The sequence below is a fragment of the Sphaerodactylus townsendi genome, linkage group LG03 (genome assembly GCF_021028975.2).
Source record: "Sphaerodactylus townsendi isolate TG3544 linkage group LG03, MPM_Stown_v2.3, whole genome shotgun sequence".
Classification (NCBI taxonomy): Eukaryota; Metazoa; Chordata; class Lepidosauria; order Squamata; family Sphaerodactylidae; genus Sphaerodactylus; species Sphaerodactylus townsendi.
Genome location: NC_059427.1, coordinates 66,344,346 through 66,369,149, shown reverse-complemented (window position 1 = coordinate 66,369,149; position 24,804 = coordinate 66,344,346). Strand labels below are relative to the sequence as shown.

Genomic DNA, 24,804 nt, shown 5'->3' with positions numbered 1-24,804 from the left:
GGACCATTGGTTTCAACCCAGACAGGTTCTTCTAATGTGTGGGATCTCAGTTAACACTCTCTTTCGGATCTTCAATTGTGCCTCCTCTGTGTTTCCTTTTCACCATAATGCTCTCCTCTAATATCCTTCATAGTCCCCTGGTGATAGCAAGTCACCTGACATCTCAGCAGAAACATTTCAGAAAAATTAATTGTAATTGTTCATGGGCAACCAAATCCACAGGACTGCAGTGGCTGTGGATGGCGCCACCAATGTGCCACCTCAGGAGGACTATCATGCAGCATGGGGACACAGCAAAAAGGAGGAAAACCCCAGTGGCTTGAAAAGTCCTCCATAGAGTTATGCCACAGCCTGAGCCCCAGGCCATGGCATACCTGGCTCAAAAGGATGGCTGGAAGCTGACTACAGTGGCTCCACCCTCGGGAACACCCTGACCCACCCCTCCCCTACCAGCATCACTTGGAAGCCGGCATGGCTCTGCGGCACCACCTACTTCTGGGTTTTGCTGCTGTGGAGTACTCAAGACACTGCCATTGTCTTCTCCACTGGCCTGAGTGCCGATTATGCTGCTGGAGGGGCAAAGACAGGGGCGCGGCCCTCCACTGCTCCCAGAAGCTGTTTACCTCCCCGCTCTTTAAGTGGAGATGCTGGGGACTGAGCCTGGGAGTTTCACCACACAAAGTAGAAACTGTATAAACCACAGGCCTTTCATTCAAAAGTGCTGTACACATTCTGGGTATTTTCATTCTTTGAACTTGCCTGTTATCTCACTCTATTAGATCTAAGAAAAATTCCATTAATCAAAATGAGATTTGTTAATTTGAAGGAATGCAAAACAGTCTAATAATTACTGTCATTACACATTCCTGGCTAAGGTTTACCACCCATAAAAAGAAGGAAAAGAGCTGTGACCCAAATAACTTTTAGCCTTTTTCTTCCTTTGCCTTAAAGCGCAGCCCAAGCCGACTCATGTTCGCTGAGAAATGAAGCCCTCTTACTTTAACTGGACTTTCTCCCAAATAAGCATGCATAAGTTTGCAATTTCACACTGCAACCCTCAACACATTTCTCTGGGAATCAGAAGAGGCGCTGCTCAGAACCGCGCTGCTCATTCGTCCGCTACATGCATGTCAACAGAACGCCTCCCAATTAGAGCACAGGATACCCTTAAGTCCCGCCCACAAGACTATGAATGATTACTAGTCATAGATAGACCATAGAGAAGTGGCTAGACGGGCCATGCGGGAGAGACACATCCCGTTCTTTTGGAACGGCGTCCTGTTTCCATTCTCTGCGCCTGCGTCATGTCTGTCTGACGGTCAATGGAACGGCCGTCGCACTGATGTGACGTACATGCAATGGGCGGTGTTGGAAAGTCTGAAGTGCTCTGTTGTTGTGGTAGGATATGGCGGGCTGTTGGCGCTTTTAAAGGCGGCCGAGTGGCGGAGGAGACACCCTGAGGCTGGTCATGGCGGTGAGGCCTGACGTAGGGGAAGATGAATAAGGGCTGGCTGGAGCTGGAGAGCGACCCTGGTGAGTAAGGGAGTCACTGCCCTGGGAGCGGAGGCTCCATGAAGGAGAGGACTTGGGCGTTGAGGACAGGAGGGGACATGGTGGGCTTTCTCCCTTTGAAGAGGTTGTGTAACGAGGTAGGAGACTGAAGGAGGGGTTGGGATACGATGCTAACAGTGGGGGCAGAGCAGCCATTGGTCTGCGTGTATGCCTGAGCATAGGGGGCTTTTGCAGTTCTGAGGTGACCCACACTCAAAGCTGCTAAGGGGGTAGGTGTGCCAGTCGATGAAAAAAGTAGGTCAAGGGACTTAAGTCTCCCCACTTGCTTGATTGTCACAGTGGACAACTAGTCGCCACATCTCAAAAAGGATATCGAAGAGATATAAAAAGTGCAGAGAAGGGCAACAAGGATGATTGAGGGACTGGAGCACCTTCCTTATGAGGAGAGGCTGCAGCATTTGGGACTCTTTAGTTTGGAGAGGAGACATCTGAGGGGGGATATGATTGAAGTCTATAAAATTATGCATGGGGTAGAAAATGTTGATAGAGAGAAATTATTCTCTCTTTCTCACAATACTAGAACCAGGGGGCATTCATTGAAAATGCTGGGGGAAAGAATTAGGACTAATAAAAGGAAACACTTCTTCACACAACGTGTGATTGGTGTTTGGAATATTCGGCCACAGGAGGTGGTGATGGCCACTAACTTGGATAGCTTTAAAAAGGGCTTGGACAGATTTATGGAGGAGAAGTAGATCTATGGCTACCAATCTTGATTCTCCTTGATCTGAGATTGCAAATGCTTTAGCAGACCAGGTGCTCAGGAGCAGCAGCAGCAGAAGGCCATTGCTTTCACATCCTGCACGTGAGCTCCCAAAGGCACCTGGTGGGCCACTGCGAGTAGCAGAGTGCTGGACTAGGTGAACTCTGGTCTGATCCAGCAGGCTAGTTCTTATGTAGGTAAGTTAAGCCTGTGATTCTTTGTGCAAATAGTGTTGTATGCAGAGCTGTTTCCACTGATTCCAAGTTGATCTGTGCACCTGTCTGTCACTTACCAGCCTAGAGCCCTTTACTGACACTGTGAGAGATACATTTTAGTGTCCTATTCTTGCTCCCCTTCCCCCTTGTCTGAGAGAGGTGCCAGATATTTCATATCAAACAAAGAATGTATGGGTATGGAAATGTGTGTGAAAACAGATGGTGTAGGTCAGAACACCCCAGAAATGTGCAATGGAAATGTGAAAGGCTGTGATGCTATAGACCAGTGCTACTGTGGCAGTAAATATTTCCTGTAGAAAACAAAGGTAGTAATGAAAAATATGAAAACCCAGTGCTTTTATAAATCCACAGTATTGAGGAAGTGGTATATAAATATCTATATAAGTAAAACAGTTCAAGCTTAGAAATATTCTGATTGTGTAAAATCCCTGGAGCATTTCAGTTATATGGTACCTGTCTTTTAAAGGTTAGATCAGTCATGAAAAATAAACTATACATGTTCTTGGAGGAAAAGTAACAATACAATAAAAAATTTCTACCAATTCTGTAAGTACCATGATATTTGGGCTCAGTTCAAAATTTGTATTTTGTAGATCAAATAAAAATCTTGTTTGCTATCACTTTTTAATCTTTGCTGTTGCCATTGTCTTATGGAGGATACTATTTTCTTAGATTGATTTTTAAAACCATTAATTTATCATTCCAAGAACACTAATTTTGCTGTACACAGATTGTACCTCTTAAAAACAAGTTTTAAGTGACTTGCTTCAGATTTACTATTTGAACTGGTTCCAAAGACTCCATGTAACTATGCACTAATATTTTAGTAAAAACTATGCTTAAGGTTTTATGAGAGATAAAGTGGGAGGTATTGTCTGAACAACAAACTGGGGGTTTCCATTAGTCTGATTTCTTCTGCATGTGCTACAACTACAGATTCTGAAGCTGCAAGTAATAAAATGCAAGTAGTCTAATATGGTTTAATTTAGTTATTAAAATATTTATACCTCTGGCTCAAGCTGGCTTACAGTACATGATTAATTTTATCAACCCACTTCTAGGTCTTCTCTTTGAAATAATTAAAATTCATAAAAGCCATTGACCCAGTTTGAAAACCAAGTGTTTTAGATATGAAATGAAACACATTATTGTTGCTGAGGCCAGTATTCTTCAGCCTTCCACCTCAGGTGTCCCTAACCTTTTAAAGCCAGCAAGCACCTTTGGAAATCTGACAAAGCATAGTGGGCACAGCTACAACGAGGTGGAGCCAGCCATAAAATAGACACAGCTTATTTTCAATTCAATGCATTAGATTTAATAGGCTGCCCATCCCTGTTGGATTCAGGGCAGCTTACATCATAATTATAAAACACACATAAATAAAATATCTAAAACGTTTTAAACATAATTCCAGCAATATCCAAATCAGTTCAGCTATTAATCCAGGAGGCGATACAACAGTCCAATAAAAGGACAGAGTACAGGAAAAGGAGGGGGAAGGGGGGAAAGAAGGGAGGGAGGGAAAGAAAAGGGGAGGGGGATGGTACCATGGTTGCCTCAACCATTAGACAGTTCTGTCTTACAGGACCTTCGGAATTGCATAAGATCTTGCAGGGCCCTGGCCTGTCATTAGACAGAGTGTTCCACTAGGTTGGGGCCAGAGCTGAAAAAGCCCTGGCTTTGGTTGAGGCTACGAAATGTCTCTAGGACCAGGGACCACCAGTATGTTGTTATTTCCAGATCTAAGTGCTTTTTGGGGAACAGGAGAAATGGTCCCTGGGGTACATGGGCCCCAGATTATTAAGGCTCAGTCACACAGTGAAGGTCCTTGGGCTGTGGTGGCAGTAGTTGCTAAAGCAATATTTTAAAAATCTGCACAGCCAAATCAATGATCCATCAGAAGCCTTGCTAGGCAACAGCCCCATCCCCTCAAAAAACCACCAACGACAATTTGGTGTGCACCTGGAAAGTTGTCCACAAGGTACCATTGTCCCCTTGGGGACAATGATGACTCCTGGTTTAGTTTAACCCAGACTCCTGGTTTAGTTTAACCCAGACTGTTTAGTTTAACCCAGATATACTGATCTATTAGAGATATATAAAAATTAAGCAGTGTGCAGCAGAGCAGAGTTAAAAGCCCTTGTTAGAGTAGTAGTTGGACAGAGATCCTCTGCACGCTGTCCATTGGTGTGTGAAGTCCTACAAGGGGTGATTCTCTCTCTGATGTTGTTTAACATGTATACATGCCCTCCTGCAGAGCTGATTCAGAGTTTTGGGGCTTGAGTGCCATCAGTATGCTGATAACACCCAGCTGTTTTTGTTGGTGGACTGTCATCCGGACCTCCCCCCCAGATGTTTTGACCAATTATTTGGTTGCTGTTGCGGAATGATTAAAGCAGTTGAAGTTGAATACATCTAAAACCAAGGTCCTGTGACTGAGCAGGGGAGAGGTGGGTGGAGTTTGCAAATGATCAGTTCTTGATTATATACAGCTAACACTTGCCCCAGCGATCAAGAGTCCTTGTGTGATTCTTGATGCCATGCTATCAGAGGCTCAAGTGACACACATGACTGACCACTGCTTTTCAGCGACACTGCTTATAGCTTCTAAAACAGGTCAGAGTTGCCAGTTCACCCATAAGAGGTATGCACTGAAGTGTCTGAAACATTTCCTCTTTTTAAACCCTGTCTGTGAGTACAATAGAATGACTAAGGCTGCACTCCTGTCAATGTTTACGTGAGACTTAAGTGTTGCTGAATTTAGTAGAGCTTAATTGTTACGAAACTTACATAGGATCAGACTGTACAGATCCTATGTGGTCTCTAATGTTTGCTCTTCTTTCCAAATATACATTTATGAAGGATTAGTCTCCAACCTAGGATTATATCTCTTAGTTCCCATAGGGAGAAAGGTTGGATGGGGTAGCAATCTTGCCCTGATCACCTTGATGTGATGGAATTCCATTTGTTCATCTATATATTGCATACCTGGGGTTGAAAGAACGTATATGCAAATTTTGCACAAAGGAGACTGGAATAAAAGCCATCCACTGTACTCTGATTGCAGAATTTGTGCTCTTTATCGTATTCTGCAGAATATGTGTGCTCCTCAGTAAGTATTACTCTCTTGTTCCTTTGCAGGGCTCTTCACTCTTCTAGTAGAGGATTTTGGTAAGTAATCTATAATCTGTCTGGCTATTTTTACAGAATTTTCCAAACACTCACTTTTATTGTTCCTTTTTGTAGGTGTTAAAGGGGTGCAAGTTGAAGAAATCTATGATCTACAGAGCAAATGCCAAGGGTAAGTTACTAACGCTAATGCTGGTTAGGGAAAACCAAAAGTGCATTCTGCAGTTTGTGACTGGCATTGATTTTTTGCAAAAAACCCATGTTCAATTTTTTTTTTAATTGTTGAAATTATTTTATGTTGACATTTAATGTGTCTTTTTCATGGGCTGGAGCTAAATTGAATGTTTGCAGCCAGACATAATATCACTGAACAGAGTCAAGCAACCTGGTAACAGCAAAAAAGGTTTTGATAGCAGCATCATGTTAATTTATTGGACATTCATAATAAAGGGGGGATAGGCAAACACTGACTTCAGCTGCAGACTCCTGGCTGGGAGAAATTTGTGCCCATTTGGGCAACTTCCATAATATGTGGCTCCCCTAAAAAACCATGGTCAGACCTACAGCTACTTAGCAGTGCCTCCACTAAAGGCAAAAGAGAGGGCCCAGCTGTGCCAGCAGGCATGTCGACTCCTCACTTCTCATGGGGAACCTGATCCTCTTTTTGAGAGTCACAAATCCACCGTGGGGCATTCACTGATTTCAACATGATCTTTAAAATGAAAATGTAAAGGTTCTGTGGGGAGGGGGCTTGACAGTGCCCTGCTGTAGGCTGCGCAGGAAGGGATCTGAGGGAGGAGGAACTGGGTGAGCTGAGGCTCTCTTCCTCTCTGGCTGAGGCCATAAGGGTAGCTCAGGCATAGTGGCAGCCTTGTGGGTGGAGTGGGAATGAAGCCTATGAATAAAGGTATAATAATATCAAAGCCCCATTGTCCCCCATTGCATTCAGATCACAATAGTTTTTATACTAAGATGTTACAGGTCTAATGAGGGGCTGGGCTCCAACATTCATGCTTTGCTATATAGAAGAAGAAGAAGAGTTTGGATTTATATCCCCCCCCTTCTCTCCTGCAGGAGACTCAAAGGGGCTTACAATCTCCTTGCCCTTCCCCCCTCACAACAAACACCCTGTGAGGTAGGTGGGGCTGAGAGAGCTCCGAGAAGCTGTGACTAGCCCAAGGTCACCCAGCTGGCATGTGTGGGAGTGTACAGGCTAATCTGAATTCCCCAGATAAGCCTCAACAGCTCAAGCGGCAGAGCTGGGAATCAAACCCGGTTCCTCCAGATTAGATACATGAGCTCTTAACCTCCTACGCCACTGCTGCTATAGCAGTACAAAACAATCATAGTTCAGAAACACAATGAGATGAGGGATAACATGAAGACTAATATATCCATATTTAATGTAACAGTTTGTAATGTGAACAGTGTGGTGTTACCCTGTTCCACTCTGTTCTCCAGGCCAGTCTATGGGTTCATCTTCCTCTTCAAATGGATCGAGGAGCGCAGGTCCCGACGGAAGGTCTCTACACTGGTGGATGAGACATCAGTGATTGATGATGATATTGTTAATAACATGTTCTTTGCTCATCAGGTAAGCTGATATGAGTGAAAAAAAGATCTTCCAGTTAGAGAGACCCAGAGGTTATTGTGAGCCAATTTTATGTCTTGCAGTAAGGGCAAATTTCTAGCATCAATTCCACAATATGCGTAATAGGATGAAAAAGTTTTGCTTCTGAGTATACTCAGAACGTCCCTCTCCTTGCTGAATAGCTGTTATCAGCATATGTGGAGTAAGGCCTGTGTAACTAGGGGATTTGCCTTCAGCATATTGAGCTTCTAGAGCTTACTAGAAATCTGTAAGTTGCATAGGATAAAGTAGAATAGAAACATTTAAATCAGGATATGTTCTAATTTTGCCCTCCTGTCTGTTCTTCCATCTGCATATAAAATGTTTAGGGGTGGATTTGAATGTAAAGAGGGCAATAGTTGCTGAGTTTGCCCTGCATTAAGCCTAGGCCCTAAGGAACCATTCTGTTGAAGAGGAGGGCTGCCATAGTAGATAGCATGATAGAACCACCGTGGAAACTTTCTAGTTGAGAGCGTGTGTTCCAGATACCTTCTATAAATAAATTACGGTGGTCTATCCTGACTAGGTTGATCTCTGTGGGACTGCAGGGAGATTATTATATGGGTGAGCCTCATAGCAGGACGTGGATTGTCAGGGCATTTTGATTCTTTAACTTTCTGTGATAGCTGCTTTTATCTATTACTGTGTAGTAGGAATAGACGTTTTGCTTAAGGCACTGATTGCTTCAAAAATAGATCTTCAATTATTGTTGAAGGGGCAATTTTGCCCAACCTGGCTATTCCTGGACTGCTTTTTCACATTGCACATAAATGTTCTATCTCTCATTTTTATAAAGCTGATTCCCAATTCTTGTGCCACACATGCCTTGTTGAGTGTCCTCCTGAACTGCAGCAATGTGGATCTGGGGCCAACGCTAAGCCGAATGAAGGAGTTCACAAAAGGGTTTAGTCCAGAGGTATGGCATGACAGCCTGCAGACAAGGGCACCCCAGGGTCCTTGTGGGCTGTTGATTTCCCAGGGTGCTTTTGTGAAATCTTTGTCTTGATGGCATTCCCTTTCTCTGCAACTTGACCTATTCCTTTATTGCTTGGGAGAAGCGGTTTTTCCTTTGGCTGTTCAAAGAACCTTTTCTGAATTTGTCACTATAGAGCAAGAAGCTTTAGACCAACAGGAGCTGAAAATGCTGTGCTGAGCCGATTTAAGCGTGTTCACCCTTTGCAGCTGGGTGAGATGGTGGTTTCAGGGGTTCGGTCCACTAGACTTCTTACTCCATTAAAAATGCCATTGTGGGTTACTGTTTTGGTTATGTGGCAAAAAAGATTTATCTGGTGAAACTATTATTGTGGACTCTGAACATAACTTAATGCGTATTTTCCAGTAAGCTTACTGCTGTCTGACAGCACTGGTGCACCAGGAGTCCCAGGATAAATTCTGCTGACCTTTTTTTGGCCTTCTGTACACAAAAGGAAATTATTTGTGGCAACTGGATAGAGGATTTCCCTTGGAGTGACTGGGGGTGGTGAGGCTTTAGGGGAAAAAGTATACATGATCTTGAGAGAATCTAGCCTACCTTTATGCTGTTCTTTGTTTTTTCCAGAGCAAAGGCTATGCCATTGGAAATGCCCCAGAACTGGCCAAAGCCCATAACAGTCATGCTAGGTAAGTGGGGTGGTAGCACACCATTGTCTGCCAAATAAAGGGCAGCCCATTTTCTTGTAACTGCGTGGATGTTTGCTTTCTCGGCAGGCCAGAGCCCCGGCATTTGCCCGAAAAACAGAATGGGATCAGTGCTGTGCGGACCATGGAGGCATTTCACTTTGTCAGCTATGTTCCCATTAAGGGACGGCTCTTTGAACTGGATGGCCTGAAGGTTTATCCCATTGACCATGGTAAGGTACCCTTTTACTTGTGTGTTTGCTTACATCAGGTTTCTGATGGTCTCTCATTTCCATTATTGTATAGAGGAATTACTGTTTTTCATTTCAGGAGCTCCTAGCAGCACACAGCATGCTTTTCAAATCTGGTGTTCCTTAGTCTGATTGATTAGGGTGCTGTTTTGCATTTCCTGTTAGTATTGTAAATTCAATCATGTTATTGCAATTTGCTCATCCTTTAAAAAAATACCAACACTTCGCTCCTGTCATTTTTGTTCCAGCTTCCTTCTAAGTATATTTGGGAGATATATATTTGATTCCCTTCTTGTTTTTCTATGTCACAGCAACCCTGTGGACAGATCTGTTTGGGAGACAGTGACTTGCTCTAAATCAACCGTAACCTTCCTGATTTGAGAGGAGATTTAAACCTGGGCAGTCTAGTAATACACCAGTAATCTTGCTATTAAATCATAGTGTTTTCTTGAAATAATCAAAAATTAATGTATAGGTTAACACAGTTATTTCTTTCTTTTAACTATTGTATGGCTAATATCTGATCAGTAATAGCAAAACATGTTTTGCAATATGATCCTAAAAACACTTCTTGGAAATCTACCTTTCAATTGGATGTTCTGTCTTCTGTTTAGGATTAGAAGGGTGTATGTGGATTGTGTGTGTGCTATCAAGTTTCAGCTGACCTATAGCAATTCCATAGGGTTTTCCAGACAAGAGACGTCTGAGGTGTTTTGCCATTGTCTGCCTCTGCATGGGCTGAGAGAGTTCTGAGAGAACTGTGACTGGCGCAAAGTCACCCAGCAGGCTTCATGTGGAGGAGTGGGGAATCAGATCCAGTTCTCCAGATGAGAGTCCCCTACTCTTACCTGCTATTAAATAGAATTGACTGGCCTGTCTTCATTTTGGTTGCTGAAGTTGGTTGTACACTGCCCAGAGCCCTTTGGGGATGGGGTAGTATATTAAATCTGATAAATAAATAATAAATAAAATAAATAAAGAGTGCTGGATATGTTGTGTTACAATTTTGCCTTGATGAGAGAAGTGCTTTACACCTTTCACTTCTGTTATGGAGGACTGGGGTGACATCTATGACATAAGATGCCTGTCTTTTGAGCTTAATATGTGGTTCTGGATTCTCTTGTTTTTCTTTGTTTTGGTAACCTGTTCTGGTTGCCTGGGTTGGGATGAGGCAGTAATCTTGAGGAAATGTTTTGGAGACAAGGGGATGGCTTCTGTCTCATACAAACTGACTTTGCAGATAACACACGTGGTTTAGAATCCTCCTTTCATCCACGTGAACAACTCGGACTATTCTCATTCTTTGGATTATTGCTGTAATGTTCTTCTGCTTTTACATTCCTCATAATTTTTACACAGGAGGACCCCACCCTCCCGGTTCGGTGCAAGCCCTGGTAGCAGTATAATCCAGGAGCATTTCTCTCTATATGTCTACATTTGCTGTTTCTTCTTAGGGCCCTGGGCAGAAGACGAGGAATGGACAGACAAAGCCAGGAGAGTAATTATGGAGAGGATTGGACTTGCCACAGCAGGGTAAATGCCTTAATCAGTCTGAAGTGATAATTGGCTAGGTTTGTGTGACATCTTTAGAGGTGTACTTAGGAAGAGACCAACCTTTCCCCCTTCGTATTGTATGTTCTATAGATCCCATTTTGATTCAATAATGGTGCCCACCTCTCTTCATGAGGTGCATGATGAGGTTAAAATCTGGTCCTAAGACTTACTGCTTCTGTAAAAGTATCCACACACACATACCAGCAAGTTCATCAGTCCAGTGCCACAAACTATTATTATGCTTCACTGGAATAGCAAAAGGAGAGATGTTGCTGAAAGTACTTAGGACTGGAATACTTAACAGTAGATGTGGTCTTTATTTAGGGAACCCTATCATGACATCCGTTTCAACTTGATGGCCGTGGTTCCTGACAGGAGGGTGAAATATGAATCCAAGCTGCAGATCTTGAAGATGAACAGGCAAACTGTATTAGAGGCTTTGCAACAGGTAAAGGTAGTGTGGGAGTGGGAGCCTAATGAAGCAGAGCTCTACGTAAGAAAGAGTGAAAAAATGGGAGATGTGGAGTGTGCAGAAATCGAGGAATGGGGCTGACTTCTATTTTAGTGAGTTGACAAGAAAGACTACGAGCTGACTTATGGTTTTATTACGCAGATAGGAGTGGTTGGATTTTGGGAGGCTCTCAAAATCAAAACAACAGCTTGTTGAATGTCAAAACTGGACAAATACATCTTAAGGGACTGGATAGGCTTCTTATCTGCTTGGGACACATTTGCAACAATTGCATGAGCAGAAGTTTTAATGTAATAATAGTAGGAAGAAATATGGCTGATGTGCTGCAAAAGCTTGGAAGGTAACTAAAAAGCATTCTCCAAAAAGGTCTTTTCCCACTTGTAGGCAAGTTTGTTAATTTAAATTTCCTTCAACTTCATCTGTTGGCGAATCCCCACCGTCAAAATATCCCAGGATACTTACCCTAAAAATCCTGGTTTGGGCAAGGAGTCTTCACTGCTTCCGTGCCTAACTCGACTCTGTCCTGGCCCTGGCGCATGGGCAAGGAGTCCTCACTGCTTCCGTGCCTAACTCGACTCTGTCCTGGCCCTGGCGCAATCTCTCCCTCTCAGCCCAGGTTTTTCAAAAACCGGCAGGAAGGTACATCTTTTTGAAAAACTCGTGCCAAGGCCGCATCAGCAGGGAGGCAGGAGAAAAACAATCTGGTTTATTTTTCCTACCGTAGGCATGCACCAATCAGAGCACAGTGGGCTGGGCACAGAGCGTGCAAAGGGGTTTTTTGTGTGTGCTGGTTGTGGCTTTGTAGGCATGACCCTGCAAAGAGAAGGGGAGCTAGCGCAAAGTGTGTGTACCAACAAAGCTGCACAGTCAAAAAGTTAAAAATAGAACTTCCCATGTTTCTACAAAGCTACTCAGCTGGAAAGTTTTTTAAAAATACTTCCTCAAGCAGAGGGGAGGGGCCTGGGGGGGTCGCATTTCCGCCCCAACACAACAGCTAGTCGGAACAATGAACTGAAGAGCCGCAGAGCAGATTATGGGCTCGTGGAAATAGCTACAGTGTTTGATCCTGGGATTACCTTTGACCCGCTTGACAGACACATGCTGCGGTGGGGAGGTAGAGACCGTGATGAAAAGATGCTGTATCTTATGGAACCCGGGGGAACCTGGCTTATTTTCCCAGTGGGGATTCACCCTGTGTTGCTTTTCATTTTGTGAATGGCTTGGCTTTTTTGTGTTTTTCGTATAAGCTAATCCGAGTGACTCAACCGGAGCTTGTCCATACTCAGAAGACCCAGGAGTCCCAGGCATCTGAAGAGTCCAAGTCAGCTAACAAGACCCCTGCTGCACTGGAACTAGGGAGGGTTCAACTGGCACCTGAGAGCTCACAGGCAGGTATGGGATTCGTTCTAGGGATGTGTCATTTAATGCCATTGAGTACTGTGAATAAAGCTCTCTCTGCTCAAAATGTTGTATGAAAAACATGAATAGAAGGGCTTAGTGGAAGTTGTTAAAAGCTTGCCTTTACTTGCTAGATCTTACTGGTGAAATGCTCTAGTCTATAACTTAATTCAAAGAGGGCTGCAAATTTTGAGCATCTGTATCTGAAGTAAATATATTTTTTCCTTTAAACGGAGACTACAGAAGCACCTTGTTCTGGAGAATTAAAACCCAAAAGAGTTGGAAGTGTTTCCTCTGGACTCTAAAAGAATATTATATGTATTTTGCAGAGAATGCTGACGATTCTATGGGTCAAGGTCAGCCTGCCTCAACCCAGAACCAGCCAAGCAAATCCAAGCTGGCCAATAAGCCCCCTGTGGGCAGTATAAATGGGGCACTGGCAAACCCCAGTCCCATTGTGCAGAGGCTGCCAGCCTTCCTGGATAACCACAACTATGCCAAGTCACCCATGCAGGTAAGCGGGGTGTTGTATATAGTAATTTGGGGGGGGGGGGTAAGTTTAGTGAAAAGACTTGTAATAGCCATGTCTGCTTACTGAAAAGAGCTTTTGATAACTAGTAATAGTTTATAAGGTGTTAAGTCTTTTTCTTCAAACATGAAAGACTTCACCTCTGGTTATTAGGGTGACCCTGAAAAATGCCCAAAGCTCGTCAGTACAGCTCCAGAGCGCATCTTTCATGGCACTGAACAGGGGGAGGGGGGTCCAGCACAATTCACCCCTTGCTTAGCTTGCATTTGTGTTCTGGTGACTCTCTCAAATTTGATCATGAGGTCTGAAATCCTGATACTGTATAAGGACTCACCCTCCACCCAAGACATAGATATATTACAGTGGCAAACTTCTTTATTCTGCCCTGATTCTTGAAAGATTGGATTCCCCATGATAGAACTACCTGAAGAACATATATGATTTTTGTTTCAGGAAGAGGAGGACCTTGCAGCAGGAGTGGGCCGTAGCCGGGTTCCAGTACAGCAGCACCAGCAATATTCTGATGATGAGGATGACTATGATGATGATGATGAAGAGGAGGTTTGCAATAGCAATTCTGCCATGAGGTGAATGCCATGAGGCCAAAGGTGGCTCTATCCAGCTGTGTTTCTGTGTAGTTGATGGAGTTCTTATGAACATGAAGATAATGATTTTAGGTCACCTTGTTACCCCCAATCTCTGATCTTTCAGGAAGAAGAGCTAGAAACAGAGATAACTGGAAGAGGGAAGGGTAACTTATTAGCATAAACAGCATTAAGTGTATAAAAGAATGTATTTAACGGTCTGGGGAAAACCAGTAAGGGCTCACAGGGGTGGGGAGAATCTCCCTTTTCCTTTCTTGCTTTCCCTCTTTGCTTTCCCTTGTGCTGTCTGCAGCCTCTCTCTTTGCTTCTTTCACAGCCATGGATCTATTTTTTTTCTGTTTCTCCCCCTTTCAGATTCTGCCCCTTGACTCACCCACCTGGTTTTTCTTTTCCTTGGGTGCTGTGTGGTTTCCGGGCTGTATGGCCGTGTTCTAGCAGCATTCTCTCCTGACGTTTCGCCTGCATCTGTGGCTGGCATCTTCAGAGGATCCTCTGAAGATGCCAGCCACAGATGCAGGCGAAACGTCAGGAGAGAATGCTGCTAGAACACGGCCATACAGCCCGGAAACCACACAGCACCCAAGTGATTCCGGCCGTGAAAGCCTTCGACAATACATTTTCTTTTCCTGTCGCCTTCTTCAGCTTTCACTTTTTTGTTCCCCCACCCCCGATTTATCCTCTCTTTGAACTGACACCAACGGAGGCTTGACATCCTTGGCAATATTGGTGATAGCTTGCTTAGCAAGCGCTACTGGTCCTCACTCTCCTCGCCACTCGCTGAGATCTGACAACACAGTTTCACAAGATCTTAGGGGCTTAGTGTTTTTTGTGTCTTTTTTTGTAACGAAACCAGTTATTGCTTCTGTAAATTTTTAGATTATCTAGCCCCCATTATCATTACTATTTTTGACAGATCTTTTTGCTGTTGTGTCACAGTGACCCCGGTGGGGTTTTCAAAGCAAGAGACATTCAGAAGTGATTTGCTACTGCCTGCCTCTGCATCATGACCCTGCTGTTCCTTTGAGGTCTCCCTTCCAAATATCTGCCAGCATGGGCCCTGCTTAGCTTTTGAGATGAGCTCAGACTAGCTTGGGACTATCCAGTCATGCTTACCTCAAAAACTAGAGCTTTTCCCAGGCTTCTATCCCCCTCCACCTGTCAATATGTGGTTCTGCTATGTGTCATTTTTGATCCACACTCAGTGGCCTTTTTCAGGCTTAGTAATAATGATGTGATCCTACAAATACAATAGTATTACATAAAAGCTCTTATGACAAAAATGTTTCAATTAGTGGAACAGATCAGTTGGATCTAGTCCTGCTCAATACAGCTATTTAATAGTACTTGAATACAGTGCCTGCTGTGTGTGTGTGTGTGTGTGTATGTGTCAGCTTGATCTTTCTTTTTTCTGGTTTTGCACAGATTCAAGAGGAAGGGACAGGTGAAGCAGGATAACCTCGTTGTGACTGCAGATAGCCAGCTTTCCGTGCTCCAGCCCAACACTATCAATGTCCTGACTCAGAAGCTCAAGGAAACCCAAAAGGACCTCTCCATTCCTCTGTCTATCAAGACCAGCAGTGGAGGCACCGCAGTTGCGGTTGTGGCCCATTCCCAACCATCTCCTACCCCTAGCAATGAGAGCACAGACACTGCCTCTGAGATTGGGAGTGCCTTCAATTCTCCACTCCGTTCCCCCATCCGCTCAGCCAATCCCACTCGCCCCTCCAGTCCTGTCACCTCCCACATTTCCAAGGTGCTATTTGGGGAGGAGGACAGCTTGCTACGTGTGGACTGCATGCGCTACAACCGGGCTGTGAGAGATTTGGGTCCTATCATCAGCACAGGCTTGCTACACCTCACAGAGGATGGGATGTTCTGCCCACTTACAATCACAGGTAAAGTTCATTGGAAGGACCCTGGCCACTGTAGCCCTGTAGTGAGATTTTGAGCCTTGTTCATGGAGAGCTATGGAGAGCCTTGTAGTCTGGGCTGCACAATGAACACTGAGAAGATGCCCAGCAGTTTTCACTTTGATGCTGAAGGTATGTGGGCTGAATTGACCACATATGACTTTATGGGATAACCTTCCTGTGGAAAGCAGCGGTATTCACATACCCCCATTTGTAACACAGATGTAACTGTTTATGTAAAAAACCACACCCTAATGGGTAGAAAACTCTACAAGTTCAAGTTTCCTTAAATGTTCAAGGTGAGCTTTATCTCCCTGTTACATTGTTATATGAAAAGCTGCGAGACCTTCAGGTTGCCAGATTGTCCCTTGATAAGAGCATTGGAGCCTTTGGGTTGCCAGTTGTCCTTTTGCAGCGTTTCACGAGTATGTTGTGTTATTTTTGGCTTTATACCCACTTCTGTCAACCTATCAATGCTGTTGATTGACAGCCCCTAACTACTGGAGGGCCTTTCTTTTGGCAGGTTAAATGTTTTTCCCTCTGCTGGGTACATTCCAAGGAGTAAGCTGTGTGGAGAGATTGTGCCCTTGTGGATCTGTGGCATTTGAAACTTTATTTTATGCTCTTTTTTTACTGTAAGTTGCTGGCGCTTTTGAGAGATCTCTGGATTTGGCAGGTGATAGCTTCTTGTTTTTGCCTTTCCAGCTTTTTTGCTAGCTGATACCGATTTTGGTCTTACGTTCTCTGTAGCAAAATGTTTTGGCTGCTGTGCAAGTGTAGAAATAGAGGGTGGTGTTAGAATGGTTTGTGTTGTCAAAGACCATTGCATCGCTTGTTTATAAAAATAAAGAAATGTTGCTAAAATTCTTGACTACTCAGTGGGGGTTTGGAATTCAGTTTATCATTTACATAATCTGTTCTGAGAATGATCTTTTGTGGGTTAGAAACAAAATTCGATTATGTTCACTGAAAGTGTAAGCAATATTGAAGTACTCAGTTCTTTTGGCATCTGTTAATATGGATACCCTTTAATGTCTTTGCTAATACCAGATGGTGGGAAACACTCCCCTTCTTTGAGCAAATCAAGTGAAGAGGTCCAGGCCATTGTCAAACTGGAAGAGAGAGACTCAAGTGAACCAAATGATAGCAAAGAGAAAGCTGGACAAAGCCGGTCAGGTGATTCATCATGTGGGGAAAAGTATTCTCCGAAGGTGAGTATCTGTCCCACTTCAACTCCTCCTAGTGCTAAGTCATGCTTTGGTAGAGATTGACAACTGATCTTTGTGGTAAACTCTTGTGATGTATGTATGTTCATTTCAGAGCTATAGCATAACAGAGCACATAACAGAGAACCTAACAGAACAGTATAAATAGTAAAACATGTGAACAACAGGAATTCCGTTATTGTGCTGTTTCAAAATGTCTTCATCAGAAGAGTTCAGAATTGAAGATGAAATTTCTATTGCTCAGTCTCCAGTCTGATTATAGTCAACTCAGCTGCTGAATATTCTTGCTCACGCACCCAAAATGTAAACTCTAAACCAGGAGTATTAAACATACCACAGAGGGGCGTGGGGCTGATTAGGCCTCTTGAGAACTCTTCTCCAGCCTGTGGGTACCTTGGGATAAAACTGGAGGCTGCTGGAGTGGATGGCAGATAAGCTTAATTTTTACCAGCTGTGGTGCCTTCCTCAAAACCCATCTGGCCAATCTAGAATAACCTTGGGCCAGCTGGGGACACAGGCATGCTGTTGGCAGGGAGAGACTTCCCTGTGGTTGGCAGCCTGCTTTCAAAAGGAGGGTGTGCTCTCCTTTACTTCCATCCCACATAGAACTTGGTTTCCCAGGATGAGAAAAGATTCAGTTGTTGGAAGATATGAAGTTGGAGACTGAGGGCTGGGAGAGGCAGGGTTTCCTTGTTTCTACTTACTGGTAGAAGCATCTTACACTCTATTGAGGATACTTGTGAGTGAGGATACTTGTGAGTAGAATGTCCTTGCTCATGAGTAGACTGTCTGAGCAAGAGGCTTGCTGCAGGCAGCAGCTGTTGGTTCTGGCAAGAGGTAAAGCTTCAGTTGTTGTCTGTCTGCTTGCCTCTTCCAGAGAAAACTGAGGGGTGTGTGTATACAAAATGGGACCCAGAGGCATGCATCTCTCACTCATGAGCAGAACATCTGGTTTTTCTCTTGAACAACTGTTGGATGTGCTCAAGGATAATTTTTTTTGAAGTTGACATTGGCAAATTTTATCCATTTTGGGCTCTAAATTATCCCCAACTTAACGCTTTTGCTGCTAAAATTTTGCCCGTGTTTGGGACAACATATGTACGTGAACAGCTCTTACCTGTAATGGTAGTAAAGCAAAAGTATGTCTCCAGCTTATAGAAACACACCTGAACAGCATATTCAAAATTACTACAGCACAGACTCTGGTTTTAAGACGTCAGTTATCAAAAAAGAAAAACAAGAGCGCTATTGTTTTAAGTGTGTTCGCATTTTAAGTAAAAATTAATAACATTAATTGGCTTTGCCCGTGTCTTCTATAAAGTTTGTATCTCCAATATCAGGTGTTAAATTTTATGGTATACATGACCTGGCCTGACCAAATTACTGTCAAACAAGTGAGTTTGACACCACTGTTCTAAACATTTGAAAACCCTGCATCATCCTTAGTGCAAAAGAAGCTCATTACTTGCCTCAGCTACTCTGTTCTATGACTTTGTAATGCACGTCTATGTATCATTTTTGGAGAATACCTTACAGAAAAGGATGTGGCATCTGTGCAGTCTCAGATGTATGGAAAAAATTAAGACAATTTCCAAAAGAAATATACTGAATTAACATGAAGCCAGAAAGATGTTTATTTTTAAAAATGAAGTTTATTTAAAAGGAAAAGGGGGTGGGAAAAGGGAACAAAACAAAATACTGGGAAAGCACACAAAAACACAGCGCACAAACTTCCAAATATTATTATTTATTCGATTTATAATCCACTCTCCCAGTAAAATGAACTCCGTCTAACTTAGTAGTTACAAATTACCTAAGCTGCAGTAGATTTCTCAGTGCATGTACTGAGTTCCTTGAAAAAAACAATATGATGGAGGAGTCTTTAAGCCTTACCCACCATCCTGGGGTCACCAAAAAATCCTCCTCCCCCCTGCTATTTATGGACAATGTAATCTGACCTGAGCCCCCCTGACTAGTGGATCTAGCCAATACAATGCAAAAACCCATCTTTGATGTCTGAGAATAACATTACCAGTCAGAAAATTACCACGCTGATAGTCTCTCCCACCAAGTAGCTGTTAATGATTCTGAGCTCCCATGACAAAACAATGGTCCTGTCCAAACTGGTCTGTCCTTTGTCTAAAAAGTCTGGCAAAGTGGCCAATGTGGAATGAGAGTGCATGAATTATTCTAATGCAAACCGCAGGGGATCCAATATCCTAGGTGAACCATCGGTTTTAGGGTTTTCTGATGGAACTAGAATGTTTCGTGGTGCCTTGTGATGAATCTGACTTGTATTGTCTGTCTCTCCCTACTTGAAAAGTTTGGTACTAGGGGCTGAGAGGGCTCATGTTATGCCTATTTGACTCTGGCAGGAGCTGCTGGCACTGCTGAAATGTGTGGAAGCTGAAATTGCAAACTATGAAGCCTTTTTAAAAGAGGAGGTAGAGAAAAGAAAGAAATTCAAGGTATGCTAGTGACATGTTGTTCATGTCTTGGGAATCCTTGCTGTTAGTTCCTGTAATCCAGGGTGACTGTTATTACCATGACCGTAATGTCTGGTTTGGACAGAATAGGAAGTAAGCATTTGGTCACTGCCACCGAACTCTCTGGACTAGCAAAACAGCAATAATGTTAGCGGATGTCCTATGCACCAGGGTCCACCAAAATCATGTTAACTTTTGGTTAATAATTCTTGAGCAGTGATTTTTGCATGAAACTGGGAATCTCATTGTCTTGTTGACCATCTCATCAAAACGGAAGCTTTCCTATCTTGCTTGCCAAGATGACTCTGATATACTGTCAATTGCCTGAGCTACTCTTGGCTGCGTTATGTACCAGTACAAACTTAGCTGTTACCTTACTAGGCAATCAAAGGTTCATTAACAGCTACCAGATTTCTTTAAGGTTCTTGAACACAAACGCTGAACATTTGTTTTGCTCTTTTCTGATGAATTTTTGTAGATTGATGACCAGAGAAGAACTCACAATTATGATGAATTCATTTGCACCTTTATCTCCATGCTGGCACAAGAAGGTGAGACTTGCATACTGTACTAGTCTACTTGAAAAAGAATTTGGCTGGGCAAAGAATTTGGCTGGGATTAAGTTGATTCTGAGAGAGTTCCATGTATTAAATTTCCCAAACGGTGACATCTTTATTTCACATTAAGATGCCAATGCTAAAAATAATTTATATGTAAGTTATGCTAATTTCAACAAAGTTTACATTCAGGTATATGTGGGATACAGGTATAGTCAGATTCTAATGAAAGGTATCATAGTTTTAGTTGCTGCTAAAGTATCTTTTTCCTAAACAGTACAATGACAACGAATCTTACTGATCTAGTTTGATCAAACTGCACAAGACTTACTTTTATAATCACTGTTAAAAGTAAACTTTCCAAGTTCAATAATCAAAGCTGTTCCCAGCATCAAGATAGAGTACTGTGGAAGGCAAACAATGGCAATCATGCGAACAAAATTGTGTTAGTAATCTTCAGCCTTTCCAAACTTTGGACCCATGTTTAATACCCAGGTTGCAGCGAGCTCAGTAAAGTGATGGAAAAATCACATGATATTTTAGAGTCATGTGACAGAAATAGGAAGAACTAGAGGTATAACCTTCCAGGTAGGAAAGAGGACTGTACACAGCAAATATATGTGGAGCACTGGAGAGTTGCCTGGTCTGGAGAAGCCAAGGGAGAGCTTTTGTGGGAGTGGGTTCTGGACTTACCTGTGCTGAAGTGGAGTCCTCTGGACTCTCCTTCCCATCTGGCCGCTCTTCTCCATGTGCATGCAAACATGCAAGCAGGAGGTATGATGCCCTGCTTGTAACATGCAGTTTTGTGATCCACCTGAGTGTCCTGAGCTGTGGGTTTGAAGACCATTGATCTGGATTGCTCAAGTGAATGAGTCAATTAAAGCAGCTCAGGACACATGTAAGAAACCTTTTAACGTAAGAAAACCTATTCAAAGACAGAAAGATGCAGAATTGAGAAGGTAGAAAAGGAAGAGCGTTAAAACGGTGAAGGAGAATTTAGCTATGTCATCTTTACTTTGCATGGTGTAGTGAATAAGAGCAGGTTGCCTCTAATCTGGAGAACTGGGTTTGATTCCTCTATATGAGTGGTGGACACCTATCTGGTGAACTGGACTTGTTTCCTCTCTCCTGCATTCCTGCTGAGTGACCTTGGGCTAGTCACAGTCCTTTGGAATTTTCTCAGCCCCACCTACCACACAAGGTGTTTGTTCTGGGGAGAGAAAGGAAAAGGAAATTGCAAGCCCCTTTCAGTCTCCCTACAGGAGAGAAATAGAATCCAAACTCCTTGTCTTCACCTAGTTTGGAAAAGCTATCTTCTCAGAGAAGCATTTACCTTGAAAACCCCGAACTTCAGAACATTTGAATCTGGAATCTGGTTGGAGTATTAATTTAAATAATCAGCCCTTCTCCATGTCCCTTCCCTGCTGTGTCAAGCTCATTCATGTTTTCTCTTCCACCTTTCTGAAGCAGAATGTATTAAGCAGTTTAAGGAGGTGGCTTCTTAAACCCTTAGTAGTCCTGCCTGAATCTTGGCATTGTCAAGAAGAAGCCATATTGATTGGCGGGAACTGAAGCAGAATATACCAAGCAGTTTGTCAGCAAAAGCAGTGAGCCCCATGCTCATAATCTACTTCATACATGCTCCCTACTTCAGTATTCAAGATAAGCACCTTGGTTGAGAATAACATATGTACGGAGCTGGCAAGAGTGTTGCATGTAAAAATCCATGTATAAGATAGGTAATGTGTAATTGGTTAAGAGGAAATGAGCCATTCCTTTTACTGGCTAGCTAGCCCATGCTACCAGTGTGACTGAGAGCAAGCAGAATCTCTTTGAGCAGACATGGTTGCTAGGTCAGCTCTCAGTTTAAAGAAACAGAAGTGGATGTGCTGGAAGTTTGCAGGAAGAAAAGAGGAGGAGTTTGGATTTATACACCACCTTTATCTTCTGGAAGGAGAGTTCTGAACTAACTGTGACTAGCCGAAGGTCACCCAGCAGGGATGTACGAGTGCAGAAACACATCTGGTTCACCAGATAAGCCTCTGCCACTCAGGTGGAGGAGTGGGGATTCAAACCTGGTTTTCCAGATTAGAATTCACCTGCTCTTAACTACTCCACCATTCTAGCTCTTTTTCCTTCCCTTTGTCATCAAAGTTCTAAAATAGGGCTTTCTATACTGCAATTAGTTACTAGCGAAACTTTCTCAAAGCATTTATTTATTTATACTTTAAATTTCTATCCCGCCCCGTCCCCGAAGCATCTTACTATTCTTGATCTCCATGCTGCATAAAGAGGCTGGGCCATAGAGATTCCTACTGGGAGCTCTGTCTTGGAGATAATTCTAATTCCGCATTTGTATTTCTATGTATTTGAGTTGATGCTGGAAATTGGATTTTAGACAACCAAATGGATTTTTTCTGCAAAAGGATGCCCAAGACTTGGGAGTCTCGGAGTGGATAGGGGGACTATGTTTTGAAATGCCCAAAAAGGGAGTTAAAAGCATCCTTACTTAGCAGTTGTTTCTCATTTGAACTCTCTTAATATAGGAATGCTGGCTAGCCTTGTAGAGCAAAACATCTCTGTCCGTAGACGGCAAGGAGTCAGCATTGGGCGCCTCCACAAGCAGCGGAAGCCAGATCGGCGGAAACGTTCCCGGCCATACAAAGCCAAGCGTCAATAGCATCAGCCTTTGGACAGTATTCTCGTGTGCACTGCTTGCTGCTGTTGATCACGTGGTGCAAATTCCAGGCATTTCTGTGCCAGTGCTGAGGAGTGGGGCTCTGCAGTGGACTCCTCCGCTCAAACCATCAGTGTTAGTGTCATGTTACACATGAATCTGTTGCATTCAGCTGGGCTTCAGGTGTCTGTCTCCCTGCTCTACCATGGTGGTTGCCATGTAGGAATCCCACTTTTATATATATTTATATATCATTTTTCCATAAAAATATGCCCACAATTTGAAGAATCTGATGACTTAGCCCGTGAATTTGTTGTTCAGTGTCCTCAATCACCCTGCAGTGTATTTTGCCACAGCTAGTGGCAGCCTTTTGGTAGAACATTGGGGCTGGTGTTGATCCAGTGGCGGATTCAACTCCAGAGAGTCAGAATCAGTGAGGTTCTGTTCAGTGCCAGTGCTTTTGCTCTGTGCCCTGTGAGAAGCTGACCCTTATTTTCTGCATTAAATAGTGTGGGTTTGTTCTGATCTATATTTTCTTCTGTCATTATAATGGAATCCAGGTGGCTGCTGATCTTTTCTGTTGTTGCTGACCTTCTTTGCATTCCATTCTGTTCTTCCATTTCTTCTTTGCAAGTAGGCTTTATGTTCAGTATCAGCTCCCTTATTTTTTCTCTCCAGGTAGCTTGTTTTGTTTGAGGTGAGTGTGCACAATGGGAAGAGCCCGTGTGAAGTCTTTGTCATAGGAGGAGGTTGCTGCTCTCTGGTATTCTGTGCATATGGGAATCTCCAGAGTTCTAAGAGCAGCAGGGGTTCAAGTCTTCAGGCTGGTAAACTTGAGCCTTCTGCTTTTTTTCAAATAGAGCTGCACAAAATCATATTTAAACCCAACTCCCTTCCCCATGATAGTACAGCTTAGATGTGACTGGATCAATGGCATGAGATGCCCCAAATATTCTAGAATTATCGTAGTGAGGAAAGAATAGCAAAAAGCACCACTGATGTCATACAACAACAATAATAATTTGTCTGGAGCAACGTTAAATGGGTAAGAACCATGGTTCTGGTATGTGTGTGTTTCTGGTATGCTGTGGAAAGAACCATGTGATAACAGCTTCTTCACTGTCTCCAGTAAATGAGAATTGGCCCCAACTTCTCGGTTTTCAAAGTTAGCAACTCAGATAATTGCTTTTATCCCCATTGTAGCTGGGCATAGTCTGGTCATCACGCTATGGGGTTAAGGCCTGCCCCAGCCTTAGCTTGCTAGAGAATCAAGCATAATTAGCCCTGCATGGTACCTAGTTTGGGATGACGTCAACAGCTGTTGTCCAAATAGTAGCTGGGTACTTGCCCTATGCTGGCTAAGCTTCCATTTTCTACCTCACTGGTTATTGTCTGCCATTGCAGTAAGGGAGTTAAAGATAAAATCAGTTCTTGTAGCTGGTACCCATACTGTCATTATAGTGCTTATGTGTTCATGGTTGCTCCACAGCTCCTTTAAGCAGATTAGTTTTCTTTCTGTTGTTGGAGAAGATACCTTGTGTAAAACATGAATTTTTGCATTATGTGGCCACGACAGCAACATTTGTAAACATGGATTAAAACGAGAAATAGTGGGCTGTAATAAAAACTTACTTTTTTACCTTCTCCAAAGTGGTATTTGAAAGACAGCTTACCCATTTGCCCCCCTCCCTTGTAAATCTGATTGTGATTAGCTGGATCTCCTCTTGCACCCCAAGGTAAGAGCAGCCATTGGACCAGCTGGAAAATGCCAGTCATTGGAATTCCACTGCCTATGTGATGCAGAGGCCAGTTTTTGAAAGAAAAAGAGCGTTAATTTCACGGCTGCAGATGCAAGAACTTCAGATTTGCTTTCCCCTTGTTACGATTACAGGTGCTTTGACCTATCAGAATTTCTTTTTTTATTGTATGTTGACAGAATGATCTGTCCCTTGCTTTATTGGTTTCAAGTGCTGTAAATACCAAGTAAATGAAATAAAATGTATACTTGTTGGACCTGTAGATGGATTTAACTAGAACTGTCACAGTGGTACTAAACAGCTACATTTTTTACTGGATCTCTGGGAAGTGCTTGAGTCCTGAACTTTTAGCAGCAAGATAATAAGCAAGATATGGTTCATGAATGACTGAGAACCTGGTTCATCCTTTAGGGGCGTATGGTAGGGGCTTTTGCTTTCTCTGGAGCAACAATCATAATTTCATTGTTCTTTTAAGTCTTCATATTACTCCAACCT

At 43.1% G+C, this 24,804-nt stretch overlaps 1 protein-coding gene across 1 annotated transcript; it reads left to right on the top strand.

Annotated features, from left to right (window-relative positions):
- Positions 1 to 1,328: 1,328 nt before the first annotated feature.
- Positions 1,329 to 24,565, top strand: BAP1 (BRCA1 associated protein 1). The gene is made up of 17 exons (XM_048487707.1): positions 1,329 to 1,533; positions 5,653 to 5,682; positions 5,758 to 5,812; positions 7,102 to 7,234; positions 8,067 to 8,186; positions 8,829 to 8,890; positions 8,978 to 9,120; positions 10,593 to 10,671; positions 11,017 to 11,140; positions 12,412 to 12,556; positions 12,892 to 13,076; positions 13,545 to 13,678; positions 15,119 to 15,591; positions 16,657 to 16,817; positions 19,208 to 19,300; positions 19,797 to 19,869; positions 22,422 to 24,565. The coding sequence occupies exons 1-17, from the start codon at positions 1,497 to 1,499 to the stop codon at positions 22,553 to 22,555; spliced, it is 2,181 nt and encodes a 726-aa protein (XP_048343664.1). The 5' UTR covers positions 1,329 to 1,496; the 3' UTR covers positions 22,556 to 24,565.
- Positions 24,566 to 24,804: the final 239 nt, after the last annotated feature.

Bases quoted from the DNA above. Each gene is read 5' to 3' on its own strand.
- BAP1 (XM_048487707.1), top strand. From the start codon at position 1,497: ATGAATAAGGGCTGGCTGGAGCTGGAGAGCGACCCTG. The intron at 12,557-12,891 runs GTATGGGATTCG...TGTATTTTGCAG, and splicing joins ACCTGAGAGCTCACAGGCAG to AGAATGCTGACGATTCTATG. The intron at 16,818-19,207 runs GTGAGTATCTGT...TGACTCTGGCAG, and splicing joins GGGAAAAGTATTCTCCGAAG to GAGCTGCTGGCACTGCTGAA.